We start from the raw sequence: 12,541 nt of genomic DNA on the forward strand, positions 1-12,541 counted from the left end.
AGAACAAGTTATCATCAAGATTATACAATTCAATATGTAAAATGACTGTCTTTATGAAAAGAAAAGTACCTTCAGCTGACTACGCTGCTCCTCCACCTCCTTCTCATTCTCTGGAACTTTGTTAACATCAAGCAGACGACTCTCGTAAGTCTTCAGCGCGGCTTCTGCTTCTTTAGTGTTCCTGATCACCACGTCAATGGTCTTCAGCCTGTAATCAAGATGTGTTCACATTAATAAAAAGGCACAAATCCAGCTGTGAAATAACCAGGATGTGCTAGGAGTCACAAAGCCTCACTTGTCCAGGTAGATAGAGGAAAGGCCGTAGACGTGGTCCATCTTCCTCAGCGTGACGTCCAGCTCGGAGCGCAGCATGGGGGCGGAGCTAATCTGCTGTTGAGAAGCCAGAACCTCCTCCGTCTGCTCAGTGATGGAGTTCAAGTCTTTCTTTAAGCCCTCCAGCTCGGACTGGACTTTCTGTCATTGAGAAAAAGGCAGATGGTTTAGTGACCCATTATTAAAGCTATTTGTTTGCATGTATTATCGTTGTTTAGTTGGGATGTGTTACGAGATATTATAAGAGTTTTAAACATAGTAACTAAGTAAATGAAGCACTACAATGCTAAAAAAAACACCTCCACCCTTCAAAGACTGCAAGCACACATTAATATAAACAAAGATTTCTTGTTTATCTATTTTAACATCTATTTATTAACATATATGTACATTTTGTAGATTTATAAATGTTGTTAATATGTATATTTACAGTTAATTAGATCTAAGTAGGGCCTTCTCTTTGCTGCTACTACTGGTTTGATAACTGCTTTTATTTATTTGTTCACAGACTTTCACTGCGTTGAGAGAAGGGTTAGGGAATTCCATTGTACCTAGTGTTATGACAATAAAGATATTCTAGTAGGAACTCTTTAGGTAATTCCCTTTCCTTCTTGACTTTGTGTTCATGTTTTTAAACTCAGTTTCTTACCATTTGCTCTGCAGTCTTCAAAGCGCAGGCTTTCAGAGGCTCCTTGTCCACGGGCTGGCGGAGGCGTGTCACTGTTCTGTTCTCACATCCCTCCAGCCTGAGGCGGAGGTCTTTGATCTGCGTCAGGTAAGTCTTGCACACCGACTCATCTTGCTCTCCTGGTTGGATTGAAATAGAATATTCATTATTATTTTGCAGAAAATTCCAACTCTGGATTTATAAACCGGTTGTTGATAAAAATCAGATTTTGCATTGCATGTAAGCTATAGGTTTTAATAACTAGCAATCTGCATACAACATGCCATATTCCAACAGGTACAGTATTAGTTTTTTTTAACAGGACATTTTAAAGAATCATTTGCATTTTGACTTAAAAATGTCTATATAGTACTTCAAACACAATAATATGAATATATAATAAGGACTTTAGTACAATAACATACTTTGATTTTTAAATGGATTTATGTCACACTGTACAAATTAAATGTAATTCTACATGTTTGAAGTGTCCCATGATTATTCGTCAGAGTGTTTAATGAATCAGTTATTTGATTGAATCATTCAGTGATAAAGATTGTAGATCAGCTGCAGTGAAACCATGCACACAGAGAGGAAGGCAACGGTGAGTGAAGTTAGGAGGGATACCGGGATCAGTGAGGATGATGAATGACGAAGGTGATTTAAGTTAATAAAAAAAGAAATGACAACACAACAGCGTTCACACACATTCCTGATCAGCCAATCAAAAGCTGTGACTGCACATCTGCTACTGTAACTGTGGACCTTACCTGCTCTGGGGGGCACATAGCCTGCAATGTGAATCCAACAGTCAACTTCAACACAAATGACCATCACAAATGTATGAGAACTTATTCAATGAGAAAAAAGGCTAAATGAATAAATGAATAAAGAATGTGCCTTGTCCTCCCTATCAGACCCATGTTTGGGGACAGGTTGGAAAGTGAACAGTACACACCTTGTTCTGCAGAGCTGACCATGGTGTTGTAGTGCTGGTTGGCTTTGTTGTAGTTGGACTCCACCTGCATGCGGTCCTCCGCCCCGAACGTCTCCGAGTCCTGGCTGTCTCTCAGGAAGTCCTGGTAGTGCAGCTCCAGGTTCCTCAGGGCCAGACGGTACTCCTCCACCCTCAGGGTCTTAAACTGGGTGCAAGGAAGATGCATGTTGTAAACATTGTGAAAACAAAAAATAAATCACAAAACTCTGTGCCTTTTTATTTAAATCGATCACGTCCAGTACTTTTAGGAATTCTGTATGTGTAGAGCAAATACTTTTCTCCTTCTCTAGCAAACAATCAACACAAATATATTGTCAATTTGTTACTTTTTGAAACTCATTTTTGTCTACTTAGTACTTACCAGCTTTCATACTTATTATGTACAAATGAATCTTATTTCATGTCAAAATCTAGGAGGAACAGTAAGAGTAGCCTTCATCTGATCCATTCTGAATCTAACAGTCCAAAATAGTATTTTTACAAGGAACCACAAGCATTTACTTTGCATGGATGAATCAACATCATACCAATAAATGATGCTTTTTGCAAATGTATGACTTTATATGATAAGATCATCTTTCCCTTTATACTTTATACTTAGCACCGTGATGTCAGAAAATATCCATTTTTTTTTCCGTGTAGATAAACGACTTTAATATTGAAAGTTCTGAGTTTTTCTTGTGAAATGTTACTCCTTTCCCAGCTCAGTGTTACTATTGTATTTAAAGTATTAAAGTATTTTCTTTACCTTAAATGGCCCTAATGCACCTTTGTACTCTGGTAGCATTTTACATTCATGTTGAATTGAATCAAGTCGCTGTTCTTCAGGGATTTTATATCAACCCAAATGCAATTCCTTAGCGTGTTATTCCTTCTCTCATATAGCGTATCCTGTGTCGTTACCATGGTGACGTTCCAGGTTTTGATGATGTGTATGTCTCTCATCAGGTACTGATAGGACAGCATGCTCTTCATGTCCAGGAACATATTCTGCCACATGGTGTGCAGCCGCTGCAGGTTTCCATCCAGTCTGAGGAAGGGAAGGTGGAGGTTAGCACTCACTGACAAACTGCAGGTGAATTGAGATTTTTAGGAATCAATACGGGTGAATCTTAGCTCACCCGGCGACACTGTTCACAGCGTCCTTATTGGTGGGAGGAACCAGGAAGCAGATGGAGGGAACAGACGACTCGTTGCCTTTATCATTCAGCACCCTCCACTTGTAAGGCTGCGAGTTGTTCAACAGAGCGCACTCGTCGCCTCTGTGGACGGTGATCTGAGAGAGAGACACACCAGGCTGACTGACTTCATCTGCTACTGATACCCCTGTAATGTACTGCTGTTTACATAGCCTTCATTAAAAGTGAACTCATTTATATTCAATCAGGAATTTGGCAAATCAACTTCATTTAACAATTTTTTTTGTTTTTAAACGTGTGTTTTCTTTGATTTTTATGCATGCAGCATTTCTGTGCATGTCCCAAAAGAATTATCGGAAATCAGTGTTTCAGAGTTTGGCAATAATACAATTCAAAGGGTAGGTAAGTGGAGGGCATGAGGCTTGTAATTGGTTAGAACTTCTTCGATATGCAGTCGAGAACTTTTAACAATTGAATCTGTGTCGTCCTTTTATCTTTAATTTAATTATATTTGAGTTATTAGTGTTCTTCCTATGTCTTCTGGCAGAATGTGTGTTTATATGAAAAAGAAGCATGGAAAAAAAGTGATGCAGGAATAAGTCCTAAACCTAAACCTAAACCTCAAAGTCCCGTGCTTGAAAAATCCCATGCCAACTTCCAGGTTAAGAACATGAACTGAGTTTTTTTCATAAATACAAACACCATTCGATGCCTACCTCCATTTGTTTGAAGTCGCATACAGCCTGGATGGGCTGCTTGCCCTTTATGGCGGTGGCGGGGTTACGTGGTCTCAGCTGGATGATGGTCTTGGCTCTTCGCTTCAGGCCTTCCAGGTGGGTTTGGAACTCAGCCAGTTGTTCTTTGTCATCCTGTGAAGTACACAGAGCACAAGAAAGCGTTAACAGAAGAACAAACAGCTATCTCTACTCCATCAAGGACCATCTTCACCCTTAAATCAACAGATATTGTATACAGTATGTTCCCCAGTTGCACTTTTACACATTATAATAACAGTGTATTGATGTGTTTGCCATGTAAACAATATCATGAACCCACAGTGGCGTCCTGCAGGAGATCTTCCAGCCGTGTGACTGTGACGGAGCGGTCGCAGGTGTACTTCCTCTTCATCGTGTCCTGCATCTTTTTGATTTTGTCCTCTGCCTCCTTCACGTCTGAGAAAAACTGGACAAGGAAGAAATTGGAAGAGGTTAAGTTGCAGCATTCAGAACTTGCCCAACGAAAAACAGAAAGGTTTGCAACATAAATACTGATGAACAGGTGAGCTTTGACTCTTAATGGATAACCTGACCCCATGTTTGTGCACAGACAGTTTTTAAATTCTGAAGTCCTGCTGTGTAAGTTAGTAAACATACCTGGTAGTATGCAGTGTTTTCTTTCAGGTGGGTTTCTACACAGCAGCACAGCTGCAGGAGCCAACTCCACTGAGTCTGCAGAGCTCCAGTGAAGGCCTGAGGAGGGGGTGTAGAGAGAAAAGTGAGGAGGACAAACAATACCAAATGTCAACATTTCAAAATAAAAATATCTACAATTTTAGCAAAAGAAGATAGATTTTGGATCTGTTTTAGCCAAACGACTGATACGGCCTAAATGGAATTAAATAATTTCATCAAAAGACCATATACTCATTATATTAAATATCTTTTGTTATTCTTTTATTATATTTATACAAGAGGCTGTGCAAAGAAATGGTATGCTTATTGAAATAATTTATATATGATGTCAGGGAATCATTTCGCCCTACATGTTTACCTTTTGCCCTCTGACGCAGCTGACCAACCTTGAGCAGCCGTTATCTGCCTTAAGGAGGGGCTGCCCGAGCATTTTGTTGTTGTTACCAGTTTATGACCGGGCAGCTCTCGGTCAGAGATAGTTATTGTTGTGGGACACCTGGAACACATCCTTCCGGGCCGAAATTAAATCCACCAAGGGCCTGATTTGGCCCCCGGGCCTCGAGTTTGACACATGTGGTCTACGGCCTTGGGTATTGCTGCTATCTCTCTTAAGGAGGGGCAGCATGGGCGCATTGTTGTTGCCAGCTTATGACCGAGCACAAGCTGACATGAGATAGTTTACTGTTCAGGGACATCTAGAAGCCCTTCTTTTTAGGAACGTAGGTTGACCCTTGACTTGTCTTGTGAATTCTCTGGCCGAAGCTCCAAATAAACCGTCAGTGTTTGCCATCAAAGCTCCAGCTCTGCTCGTGTCTCTCTGAGTCCTGATTTTAATGCTTCAGAGGTTTCCCCCATATATGATGTAGAACAATTGACCAGTATATTATTACATTTCTTTCTTACCACACATCTGGGATTTAAAACCATTTTTTTTTTTTAATACTATTTACTAAACGTCTCACTTCCCTTTATCACATTCACATTCATGTAAGAGTGTATGGAATGGAATGTGTTTATAATGACTAAACAGCATAGTATTACTTAAATGGGGATGGGGCTCTGTTGGATATTGTGTCTATCCCACTCTATCTGGGATTTATTATATTAAATATAACCTTAAAGACCAATAAAACTACAATTGAATATGGTGATTTAGGCTGTAGTAGTCAAGCTATCTAAATCTAAATAAATATAATAACCGTACCTCTACAGTCTTCCTGGCTGGGTGTCCGTCCCTCAGCAGTTTGTCTCCTGTTGCCTGGACGACGTTCACCTTCTTCTCCCTGAGCTCCAAGTCTCTCATCAGACCCTGGAACAAAGAGGGAAGAAAACTCAGAAGGACAGCACTAGAAAGGTCCGTGAGTAAACCTCATTCGAGCATCACGCTGTTCTGTTACCGAGTAGTTGTCTTTCTTGGCCGTCATGTTGGTGTTGCGTTCGCTCCAGTCGTAGTTCACCTCCTCTTCCTCCTTCTCATTCAGCCACATCAGCTCTTTGGTGGCAGCGATGACGAACGCGTGAAGCTGGTCCAGGGAGTGCAGACGGGCCTTAGACGCGTTCTACAAGAGAGGACAAAACAAAATGAGGCAATATGAGGGACAGAAAGACAGAGGAGACATTGTGGCTTTGGGAAAGCTCAATTTCTACCGGCTGCTGAACAAAAAATATAAAAGTCTATCCAAGATTTCTGAAGCTTTTTGTATTTATTTTATCGCATTTTTTGTTACTTACCAGGAGCTTGCCGTACTGCAGCTCCAGTTTTCCCAGATAGTCGCGATAGGCACCTTTACTGGCAGGTGAGATCTGACTCTGGAACAGGGGGAGGAAATAAGAAATGTTAAAAATAGGTCAGTCAAAGTAGCAATAATTGTAATAAAAAAGATATATATTTCTATTAGGTTGCGTTAAAAATGAACTGTGTTTGTAGAGTTCTCTACACAATAGCAGCACGATAACTGTATATTATACAAACCTACAAAGAAACTAAATAAAGAAATGGATGATGGTTAAGTAAAAGAAAAACATAAAATAAAATAACAATAAATCCTCAAATAAAATAAAAGGAAAATACAAATGTAGATGTTCCACTTGCCAATATGAGTCCAGAAAATACAGCATGGGTGATTGTCAGATTTACTCCTTGGTTTATAAAAGTATCTACGGTTTAAGTCGAGATTCTTTGACATTTCTTGAACCACATTACCATGCTTCTTTACCTCCCCACATAAAACACCTCTCTGCTCTATCTGAAACATCTCCTCGTGTTTATGTCAGCAGTCTGTACCTCATCGGCCTTGGCCCTCTGGATCTTGGAGTGGAACTCCTCCACGGACTGGTGCAGGCCACGGTGGCTGCCCAGCTGGGACTCCACGGTGGGCAGGTCTGAGCCCCACTGCCCGTCATCCACCCGCCGCTGATTCTCCTCCACCCAGCCCAGAAGATCTTGGATGTAGCGCATGGTGACTTCATCCAGCTCGGGCCTCACCCTCATGGGGGCCTGCTGCAGGGTGGTGACCTGGGCGGTGTGGATCTGAGTCATGGGGATCTGGGAGGTGTGGATCTGAGTCATGGGGATCTGGGAGGTGTGGATCTGGGTCATGGGGATCTGGGAGGTGGTGACGCCAGACTTCAGGCGCAGGTTGTACTCGCTGCGGAGGTTCACCAGCCTCTCATGGAGACGATACACCCTGGAGCCGGGGGAAATACAGGATGTCAATTTATTCTTTAATTAGTCCACAGGAAATACATTTGATGATGAAATAAATGTCTTCAAGTAAAAATGCTAAATATTTACAACAACAAAAATGTCTATGTTTTATATACCATTTATTGTTGGGCTTTAGACTGTTGGTTCGAGGCATTTCACCACAGTGATATATTATTGAATCAACCATAAGTAATTAATAAAAAAAAGGTAAATTAGTCGATGAATAGATGAATAGAGTTCTGCAGGAATGAAGTGTTTTTGTAGATCAACCCGGATTTTAACAGTTTCCTGACAAAAAATCCAAAACAACTCTTTCATTTGATCTGGATTATTAGCAACACACTCCACCTACAGTATGTCACATGAGTCTAACGTCACCACCGCTAAGCTAAAGGCGGACTGATCTAAGGACGTTTAATGTCCCACCAAAAGGTCTTATCAAAACACTTGTAAACAAACAACTTTCTTTTGAGACACGTAAAAACGTTTAGATTTAAAAGAAAGGTATTACTAGAACCCATTACTGAAGCACTATAGTGATAACAAAATGAGGAATTAGTTGTCCTCATGTCAAAGGTTAATCATTTGCAATGATATAAACTAAGCTAGTCACCTGCGATACATCTGTTCAGCCTGAAGGTGGCGCCCGTCTTTGAGCAGCTGAACGTCATTGAAGAGGAAGCGGATCATTCCTTCTGCTTTCTCCAGATCTGCCTCCATCTCTGCGGTGTGCTGAGCAGGTTTCCCTGAGTTCATCATCCTCATGTCCTGCAGCACAGACACAGGTTACAGCTCTGCATGTGGTCCAAATCTTTTTTTTTTTTTAATGTATATGATTTGGTCTGTCACAGATGTTTGTGTCTCACCATCTGCAGCAGAGTCTCCACCTGGTTCAGCTGCTCCTCACACACCCCCGACTCCATCTGGACCTTACTGACGACCCTCTGGAGTTGCTCCAGCCTGCAGAGGGAGTGAAGGGAGGACAAAGGTCAAAAACATTTTATAAAAGGTAGACTATTTACACATTTCAGCCTAATGTGAAGTGATGTATTACAATGCATGGATAAAGTAACAAATAAAGAAATGCACTTACTCTGTCTTTGGGCGCAATATATGCTTTAACGCATATCCCTGATTCATGAAAGCCATGTTAGAGCTCTGTCTGTCCACTAAAGGAAAGATGAGGGTTTAAAAAACTCTCCACAGAACCCAAACTAAAAGCTACGCCCTGGCAATCTTGTGATTAAACAGACAAATGTATTAGTGACTATCAGATGACCATATTATTGCGAGGTTTCCGTGGCGATGAGGCGGTTGTCATGTGTTGGTCCTAATATGATTTTTACTTTCCATCCCACAAACTCAGTTTCATCTCTTCTTTTTTTGCCGAAGTGGACTTTTTCTTAAGGAAATGAGTCATCCTCACACAGTAAGCGGTTGTGTTGTGACTCATTTCTCATAGTTTTTTATATTTCTTGTGGTTTTTAAATGTGAGGTTTTGTTTTGGCAACATAGCCTGTGATGAGGTTTGGGCCGTGGTGTTACTCACCTCTCAAATTCTTTCCTGAGGAGACGCTCTCTCTCCAGGATGGCGACGTGCAGGCGACCCCATTCCTTCTCCACGTCGAAGGGGTGGTAACCGGGAGGCACTTTGACAATACCGGCCTGAACTGCACCCTGAAGAGTATGACACAGATTAGCTGAAACTGACTAACTGTTCTTTTTAATTATCAATTCATATAAAAAAATATATATCTGTTTCAATTCTCATATAGTATACTTTTGTGGTGATACATCAACAGAATAACTCTGACGGTCCTTGGAGTACTTATGTATACATTTTTAGCTTCAAAAAGTGATATCTCATCAAATTCAAATTTTTCTAAAAGTCTTTTTAACATAAACAAAAGTAATAGGTACAGTAGAGCATTATGGAGCCCACATTTTTGATCAGTTATGAGAGTTTTGGGCACTTGGAAAAGGTTGTATCGATAGATTCCATAACACCCCTTTTTTTAAATCAAAAATAATGATGTATTTTTCCATTTAGGTGCAGGTCTTATTCTTTAAATGTCAGTGAAAAACAAGGCGGCACTATAAAACATAGAATACTAATTCACCCTGTACCTGCTTGTCTGAGCATTTTCAGCACATACTGCAAACACGGCTACACTTAAACATGCCTATGTAGTGTAGCTGCAGATGGAACTCACTTCAAAAGATTTGAAGATGTGTTTGGAGCGGTTCTTATCAGACTCTTTCGCAGGAAGCTCTGTTTCCTTAAACTTCAGAAACTGACGCCAAAGAACCTGCAAATAAAAGAGATGAATGAGAACGCTTCATCGGCACTGTCATCGTGTCATTTCGCTGTTCAAAAATGTTTCTTTCGGTCTTAACGCCCAGACCCCCTCACCTCAATCTCCTCGTAGCTGTTGGGGAACTTCCTCTCCTCGAACACCATGATGTGATGTCTGATCCACTGCAGCAGCATGGTGACCAGCTCATAATACTCCTGCCAACGCAGCTCCAGCTCCTGCAACACACAGACCATTTACAAATATTTGATTTATTACTCAGCATTTCTGAAGCTATTGTCGTTGTGACACATTCTTTCAACAAATCTTCTTCGTAAAGGGATTATAAACCTAATGCTGTAATGTCTTTATACTGTCATGGCTTAAAGGCTGACTGTACTTACATGTTGTGTTTCATGGTGATGATGCTAATAGATATAAAATAAGGGAATATGGTCATCTGTACTTGTCAATCCTCATTGCTTTGATACACTTGGACCCTTGATCAATGGCATCCAAGCTATGCTTAAAATATTGATATTACTAAGAATATATCTTTCATGAGTTCATAGTTTCCTTCTCTCTGGTGTGAAATATCTTTGCAGTGATTTAGAGGAAAGAAGAACTGACGATGAGGAAGAGGAGGACTCACGTTGGCTTTGACACCCTCCTGAACGTCTGGTACCCTGGGCATGGCATCGTACAGAGAGGAGACATATGTAATGATGGATTTCTCATCGGGGTGAAGCACATCAACATCTGCAGAGGGAGGGAATAACAATGTTTTAAGAAAAATGGTTACTTGTTTTTAACTGGAAGCTGGAAAAAGCAATTCACACAGGCTCTAATATTCCCTGAGTAGAGGCTTTCAGGGAAGTATTGAACATGTGACTGCTCTCACCCTCGGGGTCCAGCAGTCTGGTGACGCCCAGGTCTCTCTCGGCTACGCTGAAGGCCTGCTCCAGATTCTCCTGGTTGGACTGCCGGTACACTTTACCCATGTCAATCAGAGTGGGCCTGCGGGCGAAAAACAGCAAAAGAGGGTCTTTTTCTTTGACAGTTGAAAATGTCAGCGAAAGATATACTTAATTACAGTCTGGCATCCTCCCTTACATCTATGTTTTTGCAATTTTGATCTTCTACCCCACAGCAGAAATTCCATTTTGACGGCTGCCAGTTAAAAACATATATAACGATGTGGCATGTTTCATATTTGATGTTGCTTGAGGCCCTTTGGTCATGAGTAGTATGCACCTGATCCCAGAGAGGGCAAGCAAAAACAGGAGTCCTCACTGCCAGAAATCTTCAAATTCCTCCATCTTTTTATACAAAAGGAAACAGACACCTTGCCTTTGAGTGCACTTTGCCACGAAGGTAACTGCTTGATAACATGTAGGCACAGGCTCAGAGGATACAAATGCATATCATGCCTCGAGATAGGAAAGATAACATTCATAATGTATAGGAAGTTCTGCACATTTAAGTCTGAGAATAACAATGCCAGTAAATATGAAACTTAGTTTTTCTTTCAGTTTATGTACAATCCGTAAACAGTACCAGCTACCTCATTCATGTTATATGACCACTTCAAAAATATATACTGCTATTTTTTACCATGGTGTTCTTATCTGTTTTTTTACTTATTGTGTTGTGCACGTCTATTCTCTTTCCTTTATCTGCACTATACTTCTGCTGTTGTAATCATGTACATTTCCCGGTTGCAGGACCAATAAATACATTCTGATTCTGATTCAAAAGCACCAAATGATCCATACACTTGCATAACTCTCTGGATGTAGTATTCTTTGTGTGGCCGGGGGGGTTCCTGCTCCACAAAGCAGGCCTGTCTGTAGGACAGTCTGTCCCTGCTCAGGTGCACCATGTGAGGCTCTGAGTCGTGCTCCTCGCTCTGGGAGCCTCGACTGGAGCGGGCCCCGGGGCCGGTGGAGCCTCGGCCCGAGTCAAAAGAGTTCTCGTTGGGTATGTCTTCGCACAGCATCACCACCCGATCCTCCAGGTCACTGACGGAGCCCGCCGTGCTGCTGGAGGCGCTGTTCAAACGCCTCTTCGATGAAAACTTCCTCTTTAGTTTCAACATTGTAGAAACGCAAAAGTTTCCTCGCAAATGCGGTTGAAATTGTGAAGAAAAAAAAGGTTTTCTGAGGAATATCGAGTGTATCTTGAGCTGCTTGCTCCTGATTACATCCTGAGGTTCCTCTCTGCAGCTGCTCAGTCTCTGCTCGTCCTGCTCCTCCTCCACCCAGAGACACTCTCAGGCAGAGCAGTGAGCGCACCTGTGTTTTGCTGCAACCTGCCAAGCCTCCAATGAGCTTACCTCCAGGGCAACCTTTCCTCAAATGAGTGTAATGCAACCACAAATGCCAAAGAACGCTTTCTCTTTTCACACTTAATGATGCCAGCTTAGGCTGTACATGTTTTTGGTGTTGTGTGGTGGAGAGCCATCCTGCAGGGCTTGTCTGTGTTTGCAGGTGCAAAGACTAAGAGTGGCGCTCCTACCAAAATACATGGTTTGAGTGTTAAACCGTGAAATACTGCAGGCTTAGATGGCGGCTGATTATAGTTTATTTATGTTGGCGGCTAGATTTAATTAAGTAGCAATGGATCTTTAAGAGTCAATTAAACATTTAACAGAATTGATATGCAATTACAGTTGCAAAAGCAAGGAAAGACTGAGCTGTAGAGTTAAGGTCTGAGTTAGCATTTATCTCGATGTTTGATTTACAATAACCAACCAAATTTGTCCGGACAAGTCAGGTGTGCCTCTGTACAATGAAATACCAACAGCAATAAATAATAAAAGGTACCGCAACATGAAATGCAAAAAAAAGGTCACAGAGAAGACCTTTAAAATGTAAGTACTTTTCATATCCTACGGTGATAAAGGATTCCAAGCCCAGGCAAGCTTCTCCAACCAGAAATCTTTTTCTCCATGGCATCTCTTTCTTAGATGACCCTTTAGTGTCACTGTGGT

At 41.4% G+C, this 12,541-nt stretch overlaps 1 protein-coding gene across 6 annotated transcripts in view; it reads right to left on the reverse strand.

Moving 5' to 3' along the window:
- pleca (plectin a) overlaps positions 1-12,541 on the reverse strand; it is a 55,657-nt gene that overhangs the window by 17,044 nt on the left and 26,072 nt on the right. For 4 of the 6 annotated variants that reach the window (XM_010780178.1, XM_010780176.1, XM_010780173.1 and 1 more), the window contains exons 7-27: positions 10,451-10,566; positions 10,202-10,308; positions 9,669-9,788; positions 9,469-9,564; positions 8,805-8,932; positions 8,122-8,215; positions 7,869-8,023; positions 6,833-7,235; positions 6,280-6,357; positions 5,946-6,107; positions 5,753-5,857; positions 4,510-4,605; positions 4,193-4,318; positions 3,853-4,005; positions 3,119-3,273; positions 2,901-3,027; positions 1,959-2,142; positions 1,771-1,791; positions 983-1,140; positions 296-474; positions 70-208 (exon numbers count right to left, since the gene is read on the reverse strand). In XM_010780178.1, coding sequence (XP_010778480.1) covers positions 70-208; positions 296-474; positions 983-1,140; positions 1,771-1,791; positions 1,959-2,142; positions 2,901-3,027; positions 3,119-3,273; positions 3,853-4,005; positions 4,193-4,318; positions 4,510-4,605; positions 5,753-5,857; positions 5,946-6,107; positions 6,280-6,357; positions 6,833-7,235; positions 7,869-8,023; positions 8,122-8,215; positions 8,805-8,932; positions 9,469-9,564; positions 9,669-9,788; positions 10,202-10,308; positions 10,451-10,566 — 2,902 coding nt within the window. The remainder of the gene's footprint in view (positions 1-69; positions 209-295; positions 475-982; positions 1,141-1,770; positions 1,792-1,958; positions 2,143-2,900; positions 3,028-3,118; positions 3,274-3,852; positions 4,006-4,192; positions 4,319-4,509; positions 4,606-5,752; positions 5,858-5,945; positions 6,108-6,279; positions 6,358-6,832; positions 7,236-7,868; positions 8,024-8,121; positions 8,216-8,804; positions 8,933-9,468; positions 9,565-9,668; positions 9,789-10,201; positions 10,309-10,450; positions 10,567-12,541) is intronic. The other 2 variants (XM_010780174.1, XM_010780177.1) reach the window with 1 other exon arrangement.

This window comes from Notothenia coriiceps, unplaced genomic scaffold, assembly GCF_000735185.1.
Source record: "Notothenia coriiceps isolate Sejong01 unplaced genomic scaffold, NC01 NC01_scaffold00021397, whole genome shotgun sequence".
Classification (NCBI taxonomy): Eukaryota; Metazoa; Chordata; class Actinopteri; order Perciformes; family Nototheniidae; genus Notothenia; species Notothenia coriiceps.